The 18,257-nt window shown below is 40.6% G+C and overlaps 1 protein-coding gene across 1 annotated transcript in view; it reads right to left on the reverse strand.

Moving 5' to 3' along the window:
• The window catches only part of slc7a14a (solute carrier family 7 member 14a), a 29,600-nt gene extending 18,279 nt beyond the window's left edge, over positions 1–11,321 (reverse strand). Inside the window, 3 exon segments of the mRNA XM_036565419.1 lie at positions 853–1,089; positions 11,020–11,203; positions 11,205–11,321. Coding sequence (XP_036421312.1) covers positions 853–1,089; positions 11,020–11,203; positions 11,205–11,321 — 538 coding nt within the window.
• Positions 11,322–18,257: the final 6,936 nt, after the last annotated feature.

Raw genomic sequence — 18,257 nt, forward strand, 5'->3', positions numbered from 1 at the left:
ATACCAACCACTACTCAGTACACTACACCAACCACTACCCACTACACCAACCACTACCCACTACACTATACCAACCACATCTTCACCTAAATAATAAAATTATCATCATAACCTTTGTTTTCTTTCTATTGTAGCGATTCATTACTGAGGACAATGGAAGGACATTGTGAACAGTTATTCCTAGCTGTCTATGTACAGGTTTAGAAGAGCTGTTGCTTCTGTACCTAATGTGGCAAAGGTTCAGGCAGCAATGTGCCTGAGCCAGCCTATGTAAACATGGCCACTTTCTATGATGAGCGGGTCAGTATGGCGTCTGTGAACTGTGTGCACAATGAAGAAATAAGGATCAGTGCTACAGACACAAGGCTGGCCTCCACATCCTGGTTCTGACTAAGGAAGAGGGGTCTAAACATTTTACAATCTTGAATCCTTTTGTACATTTAGCTTACAGGGTGAACAGGGATGGTGATAGTGGGCAGCCCTGTTGAGCTCCTTTACCGATGTAGAACCAGTCTGTCCATTTTCTGTTATGACTGTGGCTTGTTGATCAGCGTACACATGGACAAAATTCAAACTTCAAGATGACGACTACTGATATTTTTCAGTATGCAATGTACAAAGCAGACACCAAGCTGGTTTGGCTGGTCACCTACATTTGGCTAAGGAGGAAAATAGTGTAAATCTGATTTTTCACTGAACGGTTTCTTTAACTTTTGGGGATTAAATGAACTGGAAGTGGAAGATTAAAACTCGCTCAGAATGTCCATTAAAGCTGTTGTTAATGCAGCTTTACTCTTAATCTGGCCCTTCTAGAGTAGTCTGGGGATGCTTAGTAGACACAAACATGCTCACCCAGTCCATTGAGGGTTCCTACATGGCTGATCATGAAGCCGCTGATGCTGTGATTGGCCAGAGAGTCAAACATGCTGCTGAGGGCGCTGGCTCCCGCCGCCGTGCCAATCAGGTACTCCAGGATCAGATTCCAGCCGATAAAGAACGCCACAAACTCGCCCACTGTCACATAGCTGTAGGTGTAGGCAGAGCCTGTGGTCTTTGGCACCCGCACACCGAATTCAGCATAACACACACCTGTGGGGACATAAGTACCGTTGGAGTCGGACGTACCAACAGGTCTTAAATATATAGGTCAAAGCTAAGACATAAAAGATTACGTTTTTCAAAAACCATCGGTCAACATGGGAGGATTTGGGAAAACAGCACACAGCAGAACAGTTCTCAACCTTTTTGAGCTGCAAATGTCAAAAAATGCAGAAATGATGTAGCAACACCCTAGCAACCACGTGGGATAACATAGCAACCACCTAGGAACCAACTGGGATACCGTAACAAATGGTTGCAAACACAATGGCAACCATGTAAACTACCATAGTGATCAAACCAAGAGGTCAGGGACCCCCAAATGTCTCAAAACCAAAATTATAAGGGGTGTCTGAAAATGAACTTATTATGATGTTTTGCTGTCCATTATGGAAAAACAGACACTCAATCGCAAATTCAGTGAAAGCTCAGTGTTTAGCTGCTTCACCCACAATCAGGTTCTGTCTTTGGTGTTCTTAACTAAGTAGAGCTGCAGCACTGCTCTGCCTCAGGGTGGCGCTGTAACAAGTTGTTAACTCAGTTGGTTCTTCATAGCCCACAACTGTAACTAGGTTAGCATATCTTTGAAAAACTTGTGGTATCTGTAGACAGAGGAGGAGATGAGTAAGATCTCAGTTAATGCGAGGAAGAGTGCAGAACCACACTAGAACAGAGCATCTCCAGAAGAAGAACCAATAAACCAAACATTTTACTGCCATTAAACCATCAGCGCCACTATGATGGGTGAGTTAGCAGCCAGTCAACAGTGGGAGGCAATCCACACACTGGCTGCAACCATCCAAAAATACAGCATGATGTTTGTGATCCCTCCTGACTCACCCTGAAACGCCACAGCCTTTGACAATTCACACTTACTACACTGCAAGATACAGTGAATAAATAAAACAAACTACTACCTGCATGGTTTTACCTAGAGTTTAAAAACAATGTGGGAATATTTGCAGATAGCACTTTGTAAACACTTTCTAAGCCAGCGGTCGGCAACATGCAACTCTTTTACTGCCCTGTTGCTCCACAGCTGAATTAGATTTGTAGGTAAAACTAAAATAATCCTCCTTTACAGTAAAATAAAGCTCTGCTGATCGTTCAACACAGTTTAACAATAAATGGTCTTAAACTCTGGAGTTAATGTAGAACTGCTAATTCACCCTTTAACCCTGAAGATCAGCGCAGACTGCTGGTCACCATAGCAACACAGACAACAATCTTGCCTAGCTAGCAGCTAATGAAATGGCAAAGAGAGAGATTTAAGACAAACATTGATAATTTGGAGACAAATGGACTTATTTGCATTTATAATCACTCCAGCTGGTTTCCTGATACGTTTAATCTGCAGCGAGAAACTGAAACACTAAAAAGTCATGAAGCTGAAGTCAGTTTCTCATTCAGCAGCTTCTTGTTCAAGTTCCACCTTAAATGGTGCAGTGGTTACATTCTGGCACCTCAGGCACCATTTAAGGTGGAACGGGAAAACTCAAACAAGAAGCTGGAGAATGAGAAGCGACTTTAGCCTCGGAAAAAGCCAAACATTGAGAGACATTTTACAAAAAACTGTTACATTTTTGAGGAGTTTCCTGCTAGAGATGTGAGAAAAGCAGCTAAAGCCAGGCTAAAGTTTAAAGCAGAGCAAAGTAAGTCTGTGTTTTTTGTTTATATGTTTTAGCCTATACGAGTACATTAGCACATACTGAGACATGTTCTGGCTCCCAAAGTAGTTAGATTTTTGTTGAAACTTGACAAAATGGCTTTTTTTAACATTTGGGTTTTCGACTCTTGTTCTAATCTAATCATTTACTGAACGAGGTTGTTTGAAGTGATTAGAGTAGCTTATAAAGGTCTGGAATTTGCTCCCAGCTAAGTGTAAAGTTACATCTGTTCTTAGCGGAAATTCAGTAGCATCTTGTGCAACGGTCTTAAAGTTACTCCCACAAAGAACGAATTATCTTGCAAAATCAGCCGCTGTATCATTTCTGTAGGACACAGCTGTGCACATTTTGGGGGAGGGGGGTGATGGGGATGACCAACACAAACTGTGCAGCAGCAGATGAGCTATCGTCTCTGACTTTACATCTACAAGGTGGACTGACAAGGTAGGAGTGTCTAATAGAGTGGACAGTGAGTGGACACAGTGTTTAAAAACTCCAGCAGCACTGCTGTGTCTGATCCACTCGCACCAGCACAACACACACTAACACACCACCACCACGTCAGTGTTACTGCAGTGCTGAGAATGATCCATCACCCAAATAGTACCTGCTCTGTGAGGGTCCATGGGGTCCTGACCACTGAAGAACAGTGTAACAAAGTATGGTCAGTGGAGCCGATAAAGTGGACAGTGAGTGTAGATACAAAGGGGTGGACTAAATGAAGTGGCCAGTATGTGTAACATACCTGGCAAAATAAGGCGATTCTGATTTGTTATTACTCTGTGGAAAACAGTTCCACTTTTAAATTCCACTAATAAATGTGGAAAATACTAATAATAGAAACTTCACAAGTAGGTGTGTCCAGGCTTTAGCACTGTATATCCTGTGGTCAACGAATAAAAGACCAAAGTGACTACTGAAAATGAAATGTTGCTACAAATCACACTAATATTTTCACACGGATAAAAAAAGTGAATCAGTGAGATAAAAATGTTAAATAGCTTTAACTGCTCCACTGAAACTACATGCTAAACTACATCCTAATAAATGAGCGAGAAAGCTAAGCATTCATGTGTCTCTCTGGTGTGAATGATGTGTTTGTTTCCATGGGTGGACGACCGGCTGGAAAGAAAAAAAAAAGTCTTTCCAGTGTCCTCTTTAAATTATTCCAATATATCAGGGATGATGAAATGAATTTTCCCCTCCGGCTCTATTTTGGCTCCTGCATGCTGTGCACTGTGGTACATCAGCGTGAATCATGCTTTTCAGCACGCTGCTCAGATTAGAGCTTCTGAACCTGAATCAGATTACTGTTCTCTTTGTTTCCTAATACATAGCAGATTCATACTGGATTAAAATCACTCCACAATTATTACCGTCAGACTGTAAAACTACACACTGCAGATTCATACTGGATTAAAATCACTCCACAATTATTACTGTCAGACTGTAAACAACACACACTGCAGATTCATACTGGATTAAAATCACTCCACAATTATTACCGTCAGACTGTAAAACTACACACACTGCAGATTCATACTGGATTAAAATCACTCCACAATTATTACCGTCAGACTGTAAAACTACACACACTGCAGATTCATACTGGATTAAAATCGCTCCACAATTATTACCGTCAGACTGTAAAACTACACACTGCAGATTCATACTGGATTAAAATCGCTCCACAATTATTACCGTCAGACTGTAAAACTACACACTGCAGATTCATACTGGATTAAAATCGCTCCACAATTATTACCGTCAGACTGTAAAACTACACACTGCAGATTCATACTGGATTAAAATCACTCCACAATTATTACCGTCAGACTGTAAAACTACACACACTGCAGATTCATACTGGATTAAAATCGCTCCACAATTATTACCGTCAGACTGTAAAACTACACACACTGCAGATTCATACTGGATTAAAATCACTCCACAATTATTACCGTCAGACTGTAAAACTACACACACTGCAGATTCATACTGGATTAAAATCATTCCACAATTATTACCGTCAGACTGTAAAACTACACACACTGCAGATTCATACTGGATTAAAATCGCTCCACAATTATTACCGTCAGACTGTAAAACTACACACACTGCAGATTCATACTGGATTAAAATCACTCCACAATTATTACCGTCAGACTGTAAAACTACACACACTGCAGATTCATACGGGATTAAAATCGCTCCACAATTATTACCGTCAGACTGTAAAACTACACACTGCAGATTCATACTGGATTAAAATCACTCCACAATTATTACCGTCAGACTGTAAACTACACACACTGCAGATTCATACTGGATTAAAATCACTCCACAATTATTACCGTCAGACTGTAAAACTACACACACTGCAGATTCATACTGGATTAAAATCACTCCACAATTATTACAGTAAAACTACACACACTGCAGATTCATATTGGATTAAAATCGCTCCACAATTATTACTGTGAGACTGTAAAACTACACACACTGCAGATTCATACTGGATTAAAATCACTCCACAATTATTACTGTGAGACTGTAAAACTACACACACTGCAGATTCATACTGGATTAAAATCACTCCACAATTATTACTGTAAAACTACACACTGCAGATTCATACTGGATTAAAATCACTCCACAATTATTACTGTAAAACTACACACACTGCAGATTCATACTGGATTAAAATCGCTCCACAATTATTACAGTCAGACTGTAAAACTACACACACTGCAGATTCATACTGGATTAAAATCGCTCCACAATTATTACAGTCAGACTGTAAAACTACACACACTGCAGATTCAGACTGGATTAAAATCGCTCCACAATTATTACAGTAAAACTACACACACTGCAGATTCATACTGGATTAAAATCGCTCCACAATTATTACTGTGAGACTGTAAAACTACACACACTGCAGATTCATATTGGATTAAAATCACTCCACAATTATCACAGTCAGACTGTAAAACTACACACTGCAGATTCATACTGGATTAAAATCACTCCACAATTATTACAGTCAGACTGTAAAACTACACACACTGCAGATTCATACTGGATTAAAATCACTCCACAATTATTACTGTAAAACTACACACACTGCAGATTCATACTGGATTAAAATCACTCCACAATTATTACAGTCAGACTGTAAAACTACACACACTGCAGATTCATACTGGATTAAAATCACTCCTCAATTATTACAGTCAGACTGTAAAACTACACACACTGCAGATTCATATTGGATTAAAATCACTCCACAATTATTACCGTCAGACTGTAAAACTACACACACTGCAGATTCATATTGGATTAAAATCACTCCACAATTATTACTGTAAAACTACACACACTGCAGATTCATACTGGATTAAAATCACTCCACAATTATTACCGTCAGACTGTAAAACTACACACACTGCAGATTCATACTGGATTAAAATCACTCCACAATTATTACTGTCAGACTGTAAAACTACACACACTGCAGATTCATACTGGATCAAAATCACTCCACAATTATTACAGTCAGACTGTAAAACTACACACACTGCAGATTCATACTGGATTAAAATCACTCCACAATTATTACAGTCAGACTGTAAAACTACACACACTGCAGATTCATACTGGATTAAAATCACTCCACAATTATTATCAGACTGTAAAACTACACACTGCAGATCATACTGGATTAAAATCGCTCCACAATTATTACTGTCAGACTGTAAAACTACACACACTGCAGATTCATACTGGATTAAAATCGCTCCACAATTATTACTGTCAGACTGTAAAACTACACACACTGCAGATTCATACTGGATTAAAATCACTCCACAATTATGCTGCAAAAAATATATCTTAGCAAGTGCAAACATCTTAAATATAGTCAATAAATTGAATATTTCTCTTTAACAGACTGTCATAAGAATATTGTAAGATTGTTTATCTTATTTCTAGATTTTATTTACTTGTTTTTAAGCAGTTTTATCTTATAAAAATGTTTTTTCATTGGCAGAATATTTTACTTATTTTTAAGCATTACTTCTTGAAATGAGCAAAATTATCTTCATTATTTCTCCAAACAAGTAACAAGAAACAAGTAATATTCTTACAACAGTCTCATAATGAGAAATATTAGATTTATTGACCACATTTAAGATTTTTTGCAGTTTATCACTGTTAGATTGCAAAAATGACTCATTGTAAATTCATCCTGGATTAAAATCATAGATTTCACCTTTAATAAATTAAATAATCTCCCTTCCTAGAATGTCCACAGCTCCACAAGCACTGCAAAGTGAGAAATTCTGTGCTAAACTCGCCCCAGTCTAGCACTCTGTACTGTACTGTGAATACACAGCTGAGAGCAGTGAAGCTCAAGGCCAGTAACAAAACCCCCAGCACATTAATTTTAATCACATTATCTACTACGGAGACAAATATCAGCACAAAGTGAATAAGAAAAACACTCCTGCTGTACCGACTGAGGGGCAGCTGATAAACGGACGCTTAATTATGTCACTGGCCTCTGCACCGTGACACCGTCTGGACCTGATCCGAGCTCCAGCCCTGCTGTTTGAAGGATTATCACTGTGCATGATATAACACGGCCTTCTCTTTAATGTCACACTGACCGGTGCTACAGGAAGTGGGTGTGGTCACCTGACAGGATGAGCATGTGAGGGGCAGAGTGAGAGGTGACGTGCATAGTTAAAGGGGAATTCCACTGATTCTCCAAAATTCTCTGTATAATTAATAGTTAAGAGTCGTTCAGAGTGGTTTGGTGTGAAACGCTCTGTTCTAGATAAACTTACTGAGTCAGAACTGTTCACAGTGGTGGTGATAGGAACCAGACGTCCACCTCTAAAAGCTCCCTCACAGAAAGTTACTACATGAAATGGTTATGAATTCACTGCCTGATGACTGAGACACTGTTTTATGAGAGTTTAGAGATCTTAAACTCCATTCATGGTGGAGGGATACATGCAGGGCGCTGTGAGGCAAAATAGTCCCCAAAGAAAACTTATTGTTTCAGATTTTCCACTATTTTCCATCATCAACATTCCATATAAACTCAGAAGACTCGTGTAGGTTCACTGGTGGTTCAGGATAGTAAATAAAATGTCTATATCTGTGTTGTAGTCATGGCGACCCCTGGTTCCTATCACCACCACTGTAAAGACATCTGAACCATTTCACACCAAACCACCTGAATCTCTCTGATTACATCTCACACACTCAATTAAGGAGAAACTGTTAAAATTAATTAGAATCCTCTTTTAAATATGCAATAAAAGGTATAACAAATAACATATACACTAAATAAATTACACAGTTAGCTCTTTTGTTTGAAAAGTGTTGGTACTTGTCTTATTTTTGACCACCAGTTGCTAAACAACAGCAATAGTGGCTTTACTGTAACATGCCGGAACTACTTTTTCTAGCGGAAGGAATTGGCAATAGTAGAAAATATATATATTTAAAAAATATTCGCAGTTTCTTTGCTTTACTTTCTTTCTTTGCTTTGTAGAGTTGCTATATAAAAGCCATAGAACTCTGCTGATGTTGGTCGACAGTGAATAAAATCACTGCTGGGTTGATTTACTGCAACCAAGTCACAGCTAATATATTATTCACCACAGCACATCACCTCCAGTGTTCTATAGCTTCAACATGTACTATGTATATAACCGACTATTTGCAAAATAATGATCACCATGCCTCTGAGCTCTGCTTCCTCCTCTTTAATTTCATTCCTGAAGCTGAAAAACTTTTGGATTAAACTCTCTGGAAGCTCCGAACTCACAGCTCAGTGATCACATTTACAGACCCTAAAGTAAAATATACTTTATCTGCATTACTGTATTTGCTAAAACTAATTTAATGATAAATAACTTTACAGCAACATTAAGATTAAGATTAAGGACTGTGTGACACTCATATTACCGATTAAAAACATTCTGCGCGAAGATGAGTATTACTGCCATTCTTTGTATTGTTAGATTAAAGTTAGATGAAAGTTCTCATGTAAAAGATGTCGAGTCCTTCTCAGAAGCTAACATTTGACTAGCTCCAGTGTTAGCTTTAGCATTAGCTCATCCGAAGGGGCAGCTTCCGCCACTAAAACCACCTCCTCCTCATTATTATTATTATTATTATTACTATTATTATTATTATTATTATTATTATTTCACTAGTGGTGGACAAAGTACACAAACCATGTACCTGAGTTAAAGTAGAGACACCCAAGGTAAAATATTACTCCAGTAAAAGTAGAAGTTCCTCCCTTTAGACCTCCACTTGAGTAAAAGTACTAAAGTATTCACCTTCAAATGTACTTAAGTATCGAAAGTAAAAGCACTAAAAGATTAATTATGACTTTAATGTCCTGTTATCATTTTATAACAAGACTCGCTTCATTAACTCATTTTAGGTGAAAATACTCCAGTGTCTCTCTTGGTAAACCAGTCTTTAATAGAGTCATTAATTAGTGACGCTGATGTCTATTAAAATGATCATTAGACCTGTTGCTTTAATGTTGAGTGAGAAAACGATTCCCCTGGTCTCATTATTGTAAACATGATTTACAGAACCCATTTTTGGTTCACTGTAAACTGACCTACATATTTTGTCAGTTTTAACAGCACCAAAAAATGTCCTGCACCGTTAGAACAGCATGGCTGCATAATCAGAGAGTGCGGGTGCTGGACTGACCTCGCTGGCTCGGAAATCTGTGTTGCATTATTAGCTTAAAAACACAACAATAAGGCCCTGTGCAGCACCCGAAGACGTGTGTAACAGAAGAATGGCAACAATTCTGCTTTCTAAACTGGATCATTTTGTGTCTTCAGTCCCCAAATGACTATTAAGTGCGGTTAAAGTAAAGCTGATGTAACACAGTGGTAAAATACTCCTGTCCCACATGGTTTGGAAAGCGCTGCAGGCTTTAAATTTAGATTTAGCATATATTAAAAAAAATAATAATAATAATAATAAAGTTTATAAACTTAAACATCAAATACTTTTATTTTTACTGTTTTCAATTTAGTACAGATCAAACATTTCACAGATGAAGCATTTCACATTCCAGTGTTTTTGGAATTGGGGTGTTGCTAGGGTGCTGCCAAACAGCGGTTGCTAGGGTGTTGCTGAATGGTTACTGTGGTATTTTAGGTGGTTGCAAAGGTGTTGATAAGTGGTTGCTATGGTATCCCAGGTGGTTGCTAGGGTGTTGCCAAACAACGGTAGCTAGGGTGTTGCTGAATGGTTACTATGGTATTTTAGGTGGTTGCAAAGGTGTTGATATTTGGTTGCTACAGTCTCCCAGGTGGTTGCTACAGTCTCCCAGCTGGTTGCTAGGGTGTTGCCGAATGGTTATTATGGTATTTTAGGTGGTTGCAAAGGTATTAATAAATCATTGATATGGTATCCCAGGTGGTTGCTAAAGTGATGCCAACCAGCAGTTGTTAGGGTGTTGCCGAATGGTTACTATGGGAATTTTAGATGGTTGAAAAGGTGTTAATAAGTGGTTACTATGGTATCCCAGGTGATTGCTAGGCTGTTGCTAGGTGGTTGCTTTGGTTCCCTCCATTGGTTAATAGGGTGTTACAAACTTTTGCACCCCATTCATTCCTATGGGGTATGGATTTGTCATGTGAAGATCATTATACAAAACCGTATGTCCAATCAAAAAGCTGTGTACAAGCACATAGTTTCGGATCAGACCAAACATTCTGGAGTGCTAAGGTACACACTTAAAAAGAAGGTTCCTCAAGGGTTCTTTAGTAAAGGCAATAGTTCTATTTAGAACCTTGATTTCTATATAGAAGCATTTGGACACCTTAATGTTTTTGGCATGGTGAAATAGCTCTTTAGATTGATGCAGAATATGTTGATGGTTCTGTATAGAACCTTTTCAGTATATGGTTTTATATATCAGCATAAAGTATTCTGGTATTGTTATAATGTAACAATACAAAGTCCCTTTTAGGTACTATATAGAACAATTTCCAGTCTGAAGAACGATTTCACCATGCAAACAACTATTTAGGCATCCAAATGGTTCTATATAGGACTCATAGTTCTAAATAGAACCACTGCCTTCATTAAAATAAAAAGATAAAGTAATATAAAACACACAAAATATAAAATAATATAAAATACATAATAAATAGGGTCTAAAATGAGTGAAGTATGTTTGTATTAGTAGTGCAGTCACCTGACAGTATGGAGGCCACAGCGGCGATGATGAAAGACACGATGACCCCTGGGCCGGCCATTTCCTTAGCAACCAGCCCGGAGACCACATACATGCCGGTGCCAACACAGCTACCCACTCCCAGAGAGACTAGATCCACTGTGGTCAGCACTCGCGCCAGCCTGGTGCCGTGTGGACCTGTGCCCTGCTGTGCTAGCCGAGCTGTCCAGCATGGACTCTACAGGTTTGGTCCGGAGGATTCGGGAGCTGAAGGCTGACCACTGGACTCGCCGAGGGTCCAGCTTTGCCAGGATCCGACTCATGATGGACAGTCGGAGGGACAGAGGGATGGAGGGGTGGAAAGAAAGGCTGGAAGGCTGCAGTAGAGAGATTGAGAGCTGGAGCTGAATCAGAGTGAAACAGGAACCCTCAGTACAGCAGCATGATGATACTGATCCATACGGAGAGAGCAGAGGACCTGCAGAGAGAGAGAGAGAGAGAGAGAGAGAGAGAGAGAGGAGAGAGAGTGAGAGAGAGAGTGAGAGTGAGAGAGAGAGAGACAGACAGTGAGAGAAAGAGAGAGAGTGAGAGACAGAGAGAGAGAGAGACAGAGAGGGGATACAGTTTAGTTCTGAATCATCTCTCTATTGTCTATAGCTAGCGTAGACAGACAGATACATAGACAGACAGACGGACAGATAGACAGGTAGACAGACAGACAGATAGATAGATAGATAGATAGATAGATAGATAGACAGATAGATAGACAGATAGATAGACAGATAGACAGACAGATAGACAGACAGACAGATAGACAAATGGACAGATAGATAGAGGATACATACATACATACATACACACATAGACAGACAGACAGATAGATAGACAGATGGACAGACAGGTACGTAGATAGACAAACAGGTAGCTAGCTAGCCAGACAGACAGACAGATAGATAGACAGACAGACAGACAGGTAGCTAGCTAGCTAGACAGACAGACGGACGGACAGACAGACAGACAGATAGATGGATTGATGTAAAACAGCTCATTCGATATAATCATATTGTCTCCTGTGGAATACAACTCATTACAATTCATTCAGCACTATTTCTATTCAATTTGAATTAAATTTATCCTTAAATAATTTCTTACTGAAAAGTAAGTGATGCTCAGTTGAGGAAGGTTCTCTCCCTGCCTGAGCTCAGAGGCTGTAGAGATAACACAGCTTTCTCAACGTAAACACTGTGAATGATGCAGGAGTCCATACACTCTGTGATGAGTGTGTGTGTCAGTGTGTTATCTCCCTCACCCGGCCTACAGACGCCAAACACACACACTCACATCACAGAGCTCCTGATGGTTCTGGGCGACTATCCAACGCCTGCTGGAACACACACAGAAACAGTGCAGCAGAGGGTCTGCTCCGAACGCAACTCATCTTTATCTGCTTCACTGACCCCCATCCATCACCACCTTAATCTCAAACAAACCCTTCAGCTGTCTCTAACACTCTCTCTCTCTCTGAATGACAGCGATGAGGCAGATCTTTCAGTCCTCCTCACTGTGGATGTCTCTGCTGACCAGATCTCCCCTCAGCTAACAGTAACGCCACAGCATGTGTTTGATGGGGAATGATGGTGTTTGATGAAGAATGATGGTGTTTGATGAAGAATGACTCCGTTTGAAGGGGAATGATAATGTGGCGTCAGCGTGGAGGGGGAGGCCATGATCTGCTGCAAATAGTGCTCTTTAAGAAACACCAGGCAGACAAGCGCATAACATCAGCACTAAAAATAGCAGGGAGGTCTCCTAAAGCCATAAAACCCCCACTGACAATGACCCTCCAACCCACACTAGCTAAGCCCACCCCACACCCCAACACAAAATAACACAGCAAACACACCCACACACACACACATCTCTAACCAGCAAACAGCAACACCAGACCAGCACCAACACAACAACAGCCCCTGTTTACAGAGGGGGGCTCAGATCTGCATACACGGCCCTAAAGCTCCTTTCCCCAAAACCAGAATCAGCGGCCGCCGCCATAATAGTGTTTGACGAATGATGGTACTCATTAGAAAATGGTGGTGTTTGGTGGAGAATGTTGGTGTTGTGGAAAGTGTTGGTGTTTGGTTGAGAATGATGTTCTGTGTTGGATAATTTTGGTGGTTGATTGAGAATGATGGTGCATATTAGGTAATTTGGGGGTTTGGTGGAGAATGATGGTGTTTGGTGGACAGTATTGATGTCTGGTTGAGAAGGATGTTTTGTGTCAGATGATTTTGGTGTTAAGTTGACAATTATAGTCTTTGTTAGATAATTTGGTGTTTGGTGGAGAATGCTGATGTTTAGGGGAGAATGATGGTGTTTGGTAGAGAATGGTGGTGTTTGGAAGAGAATGATGGTGTTTGGTAGAGAATAGTGGTGTTTGGAACAGAATGTTACTGTTTGGTGGAGAATGTTAGTGCTTGGTGGAGAATAGTGGTGTTTGGAAGAGAATGTTAGTGTTTGGAAGAGAATGGTGGTGTTTGGAAGAGAATGGTGGTGTTTGGAAGAGAATGATGGTGTTTGGTGGAGAATGATGGTGATTGGTGGACAATGATGGTGATTGGTGGAGAATGACGGTGTTTGGTGGAGAATGATGGTGATTGGTGGAGAATGATGGTGATTGGTGGAGAATGACGGTGTTTGGTGGAAAATGGTGTTTGGAAGAGAATGATTGTGCTTGGTAGAGAATGTTAATGTTTGGTGGAGAATGTTGGTGGAGAATGGTGGTGTTTGGTAGAGAATGGTGGTGTTTGGTAGAAAATGTTAGTGTTTGGTGGAGAATGGTGGTGTTTGGTGGAGAATGGTGGTGTTTGGTAGAGAATGTTAGTGTTTGGTGGAGAATGGTGGTGTTTGGTAGAGAATGTTAGTGTTTGGTAGAGAATGTTAGTGTTTGGTGGAGAATGTTAGTGTTTGGTAGAGAATGTTAGTGTTTGGTGGAGAATGGTGGTGTTTGGTATAGAATATTAGTGTTTGGTGGAGAATGTTAGTGTTTGGTGGAGAATGTTAGTGTTTGGTGGAGAATGGTGGTGTTTGGTAGAGAATGTTAGTGTTTGGTAGAGAATGTTAGTGTTTGGTGGAGAATGTTAGTGTTTGGTGGAGAACGATGGTGACTGAATGACGAAGATCCTCCAGGTCAAAAATGGAAAATTAGATTGATTTAATCTGAGTGATCTCAGCAGATAAACAGCTGAGGAGGAATGGTGATGCTTGGTGGAGATTGGAGATTAGACTGTGCACTAAATATCCTTCCGTTCTGGATTTTCTGGTCTCATGGTAAAGAGCTAAAAGCTTCAGATGTATAAGGTGCATATCAAACGATTTATTGACATCTATTTTACTGCGGATGCTTTTTAAGAGCAGTTTTCTCTGAGGCAGTAATACCGAGGCTTCTCTCTGTAGAGAATTACAAGACGGATCTGTCTGGACGTTTATCTGGAGAAAATTGAGCGAGGAATATTCAGCTGAAGCCAGCGTGAAATTAATGTTGTATAACAGCAGTACTGGCAATTTTCTGACTGCCTGAGCTGGATGACATTTACATAAAAACTCCAACATTAGATATATCATCACTTACCGTGGTTTTCTGAGGAACAATCTCGCTAAGAAAGAGACTAGAGCGGTATCAGTAAAGGGGTATTGTCTACTGTAAAGTGAAAAGCTGACCTGCAGCTGAAAGTAACATTAGGTTTATTCTTGCCTCATAACACTGAACCTCCTCCCACCGAGTCCCACTCAGTCAGCAGATCCTCCACAGCTTTTTCTTTTTCTGACTCACTTTAAACATTACATACTGGTCTCTGGGTGACCTCACTGCTTCTGCTTTTCCCGTCTCAGTCCTGGTTCCTCTCAGTGGCTCTTCCTCACACTCTTAGGGAGGTTCTCCTTTTGAGCCTTGGCTCCTCTCAGTGGTTCTTCCTCACACTCTTAGAGAGGTTCTCCTTTTGAGCCTTGGTTCCTCTCAGTGGTTCTTCCTCACACTCTTAGGGAGGTTCTCCTTTTGAGCCTTGGTTTCTTCTCAGTGGTTCTTTATCACACTCTTGGGGAGGTTCTCTTTTTGAGTCTTGGTTCTTCTCAGTGGTTCCTCATCATGCTCTTAAGGAGTTTTTCCTTTTGAGTCTTGGTTGGTCTCAGTGGTTCTTCCACATGTTCTTAGGGAGGTTCTCTTTTTGAGTCTTTGTTTCTCTCAGTGGTTCTTCCTTATGTTCTTAGGGAGGTTCTCCTTTTCAGTCTTGGTTCTTATCAGTGGTTCTTCCTCACACTCTTTGGGAGGTTCTTCTTTTGAGTCTTGGTTCTTCTTTGTGGTTCTTCATCATGCTCTTATGGAGTTTCTCCTTTCGGGTCTTGATTCTTCTCTGTGGTTCTTCCTCATGTTCTTCGGGAGGTTCTTCTTTTGAGTCTTGGTTCTCTCAGTGGTTCTTCCTCATGCTCTTAGGCAGGTTCTCCCTTTTTAGTCTTAGTTCTTATCAGTGGTTCTTCCTCACACTCTTCGGGAGGTTCTCCTTTTGAGTCTTGGTTCCTCTCAGTGCTTCTTCTTCTTCTGAATTGTGATTGTCATAAGTATGTTTGCTAAGCTTAGCCACCATGAAACTGAAATGACAGCTTGCTATCAATGAGTATGTATTGCTTGATGTAGGACATGTATGACAATCGCAATTAAGACTTAAAAGAGTCCAGTTAGACTCAATAACTCTCTGAGCACCTGAACAAAGTTAGCAGTCATGAGCAGTCGTAGGCTGGAGGTTAGGGAACCAGCCTAGTGACCGGAAGGTCGCTGGTTGGAAAGTAAAAGTAATTCATCCTTGGAAATTGAGAGTAATTTCACCAGTGTAAAGTCCAGATTCTGATCACGGCTCTCGGACTCATGGTCACTGTGATGTCATCAGTGCAGCCCGTCACTCATGGTCACTGTGATGTCATCAGTGCAGCATGTCACTCATGGTCACTGTGATGTCATCAGTGCAGCCCGTCACTCATGGTCACTGAGATGTCATCAGTGCAGCCCATCACTCATGGTCACTGTGATGTCATCAGTGCAGCCCAACACTCATGGTCACTGTGATGTCATCAGTGCAGCCTATCACTCATGGTCACTGTGATGTCATCAGTGCAGCCCATCACTCATGGTCACTGGGATGTCATCAGTGCAGCCTGTCACTCATGGTCACTGTGATGTCATCAGTACAGCCCAACACTCATGGTCACTGTGAGGCCTGCCACACCAATAGGTTCCACCCACCTGTAGACAATCCACTGAACCTCTACAATAACTACTAGTAAAACAGCTGTTTATTCTTATAGCACTCCCTTAACTCAGCTTTCATGTATCCTTTCATTCACCCCTCCATCTCTCCATTAAAGCCCATTTATTCTCAAACTCCATTTTAAAGCTACAGTCAAGTAAAGGTTCATTTCTATAGGGCTTTGTAAGATTTTTTTTACAAAGGAGGAAGAAGAAGGAGAAAGAGGAAGAAACCCAGAGATGAACCAACACCCAAAGAGGGGAGCCCATCCTCGTCTCGTCCATACCAGATAGCATAACAACACAACAAGAGCCATATTAACAGAGATTAAGATTTTACAATAATATACAATACTGAACATAGAGAAATGGAGAAGAGTATTTACACTAAGCAGTGATAACCAAAGCCTACTGGCTTATCAAAGTAACAATGAAAAACAGTCACTGTTACTGACTAACAAGAGGGTTACAGTGTTACTGTTACAGTCACTGTTACTGACTAACAAGGGGTTACAGTGTTACTGTTACAGCCACTGTTACTGACTAACAAGAGGGTTACAGTGTTACTGTTACAGCCACTGTTACTGACTAGTAAGAGGGTTACAGTGTTACTGTTACAGTCACTGTTACTGACTAGTAAGAGGGTTACAGTGTTACTGTTACAGTCACTGTTACTGACTAGTAAGAGGGTTACAGTGTTACTGTTACAGTTACTGACTAGTCAGAGGGATACAGTGTTACTGTTACAGTTACTGTTACCGACTAGTAAGAGGGTTACAGTGTTACTGTTACAGTCACTGTTACTGACTAGTAAGAGGGTTACAGTGTTACTGTTACAGTTACTGACTAGTCAGAGGGATACAGTGTTACTGTTACAGTTACTGTTACTCGACTAGTAAGAGGGTTACAGTGTTACTGTTACAGTCACTGTTACTGACTAGTAAGAGGGTTACAGTGTTACTGTTACAGTTACTGACTAGTCAGAGGGTTACAGTGTTACTGTTACAGCCACTGTTACTGACTAGTAAGGGGGATACAGTGTTACTGTATTGCTCTTAGATGTAACACATGAGAAATGAACCTATGAAAATCAGTACTACTGTTGGGCGGATATCCCAGTGAAAATGACAGTTACAGTGAGTGCTTTAGAAGCTTATCATGAAAAACGTTAACATGAATATGTGAAGGGCACGGTATTTTGAATTACAGACATCACACTTGGTGGAAACCTCAACTGTTTACCCAAAGTATAGTTGAAATAGCATTCGACTATCAATGCCTGCTATCATCCCTTCATCCATCCCTTCATTATTTGTTTTAAAATTTGTTGAATTTTCAAAGTACAGTGGTAAAAAGCTAATAGCTGATCTACATCACAGATCTGCAGTTCATACTGACAGCACTCATTTACCTGCCTGTACCACACTGTGGCTTCAGGATTTTGCTGAAAGAAGGGCTCTGTTTTTAAACACCATGCAGAAAGTCACATTCATATAGCCAAACTCCACGGGCCACCACCACTAGCGGTAGCTCTGCCCTTCTTGGCAACCCCCAACTCAACATTACTTACAACATGACTAAATAAATCACAAGCAACACACTCATGTTTCAAACTAAGGCCTGAAACATACTTCACGCATTGGGAACGCACTGCAAACGCAACTGCAACTTCTGTACAAACTCACCGAGCGCTCTTATGTTACTGTGGCAGGTAGAACACCCAGTACTGAAGGGGGCGCTAGAGGACAAATCAGAGAGTATCTACTGTTAGTCCAACAGCCTCAGCACCTAAACGTGGACTGTAGAGGAGGGTGAGCTGCTTTAGCTCCTCCTGGAATGGAAAGACAATGATGTATCGTATTCTTACGTTTATGTAAACCATCTTTGTGTGAGACTCAGCTGCTCGTCTGCTTTGGCAGTTGAGAAGCTCGCTGGCGGTACGAGGCTGCTTGGACAGGCTTGGCTG

The sequence above is a fragment of the Colossoma macropomum genome, unplaced genomic scaffold (genome assembly GCF_904425465.1).
Source record: "Colossoma macropomum unplaced genomic scaffold, Colossoma_macropomum, whole genome shotgun sequence".
NCBI lineage: Eukaryota > Metazoa > Chordata > Actinopteri > Characiformes > Serrasalmidae > Colossoma > Colossoma macropomum.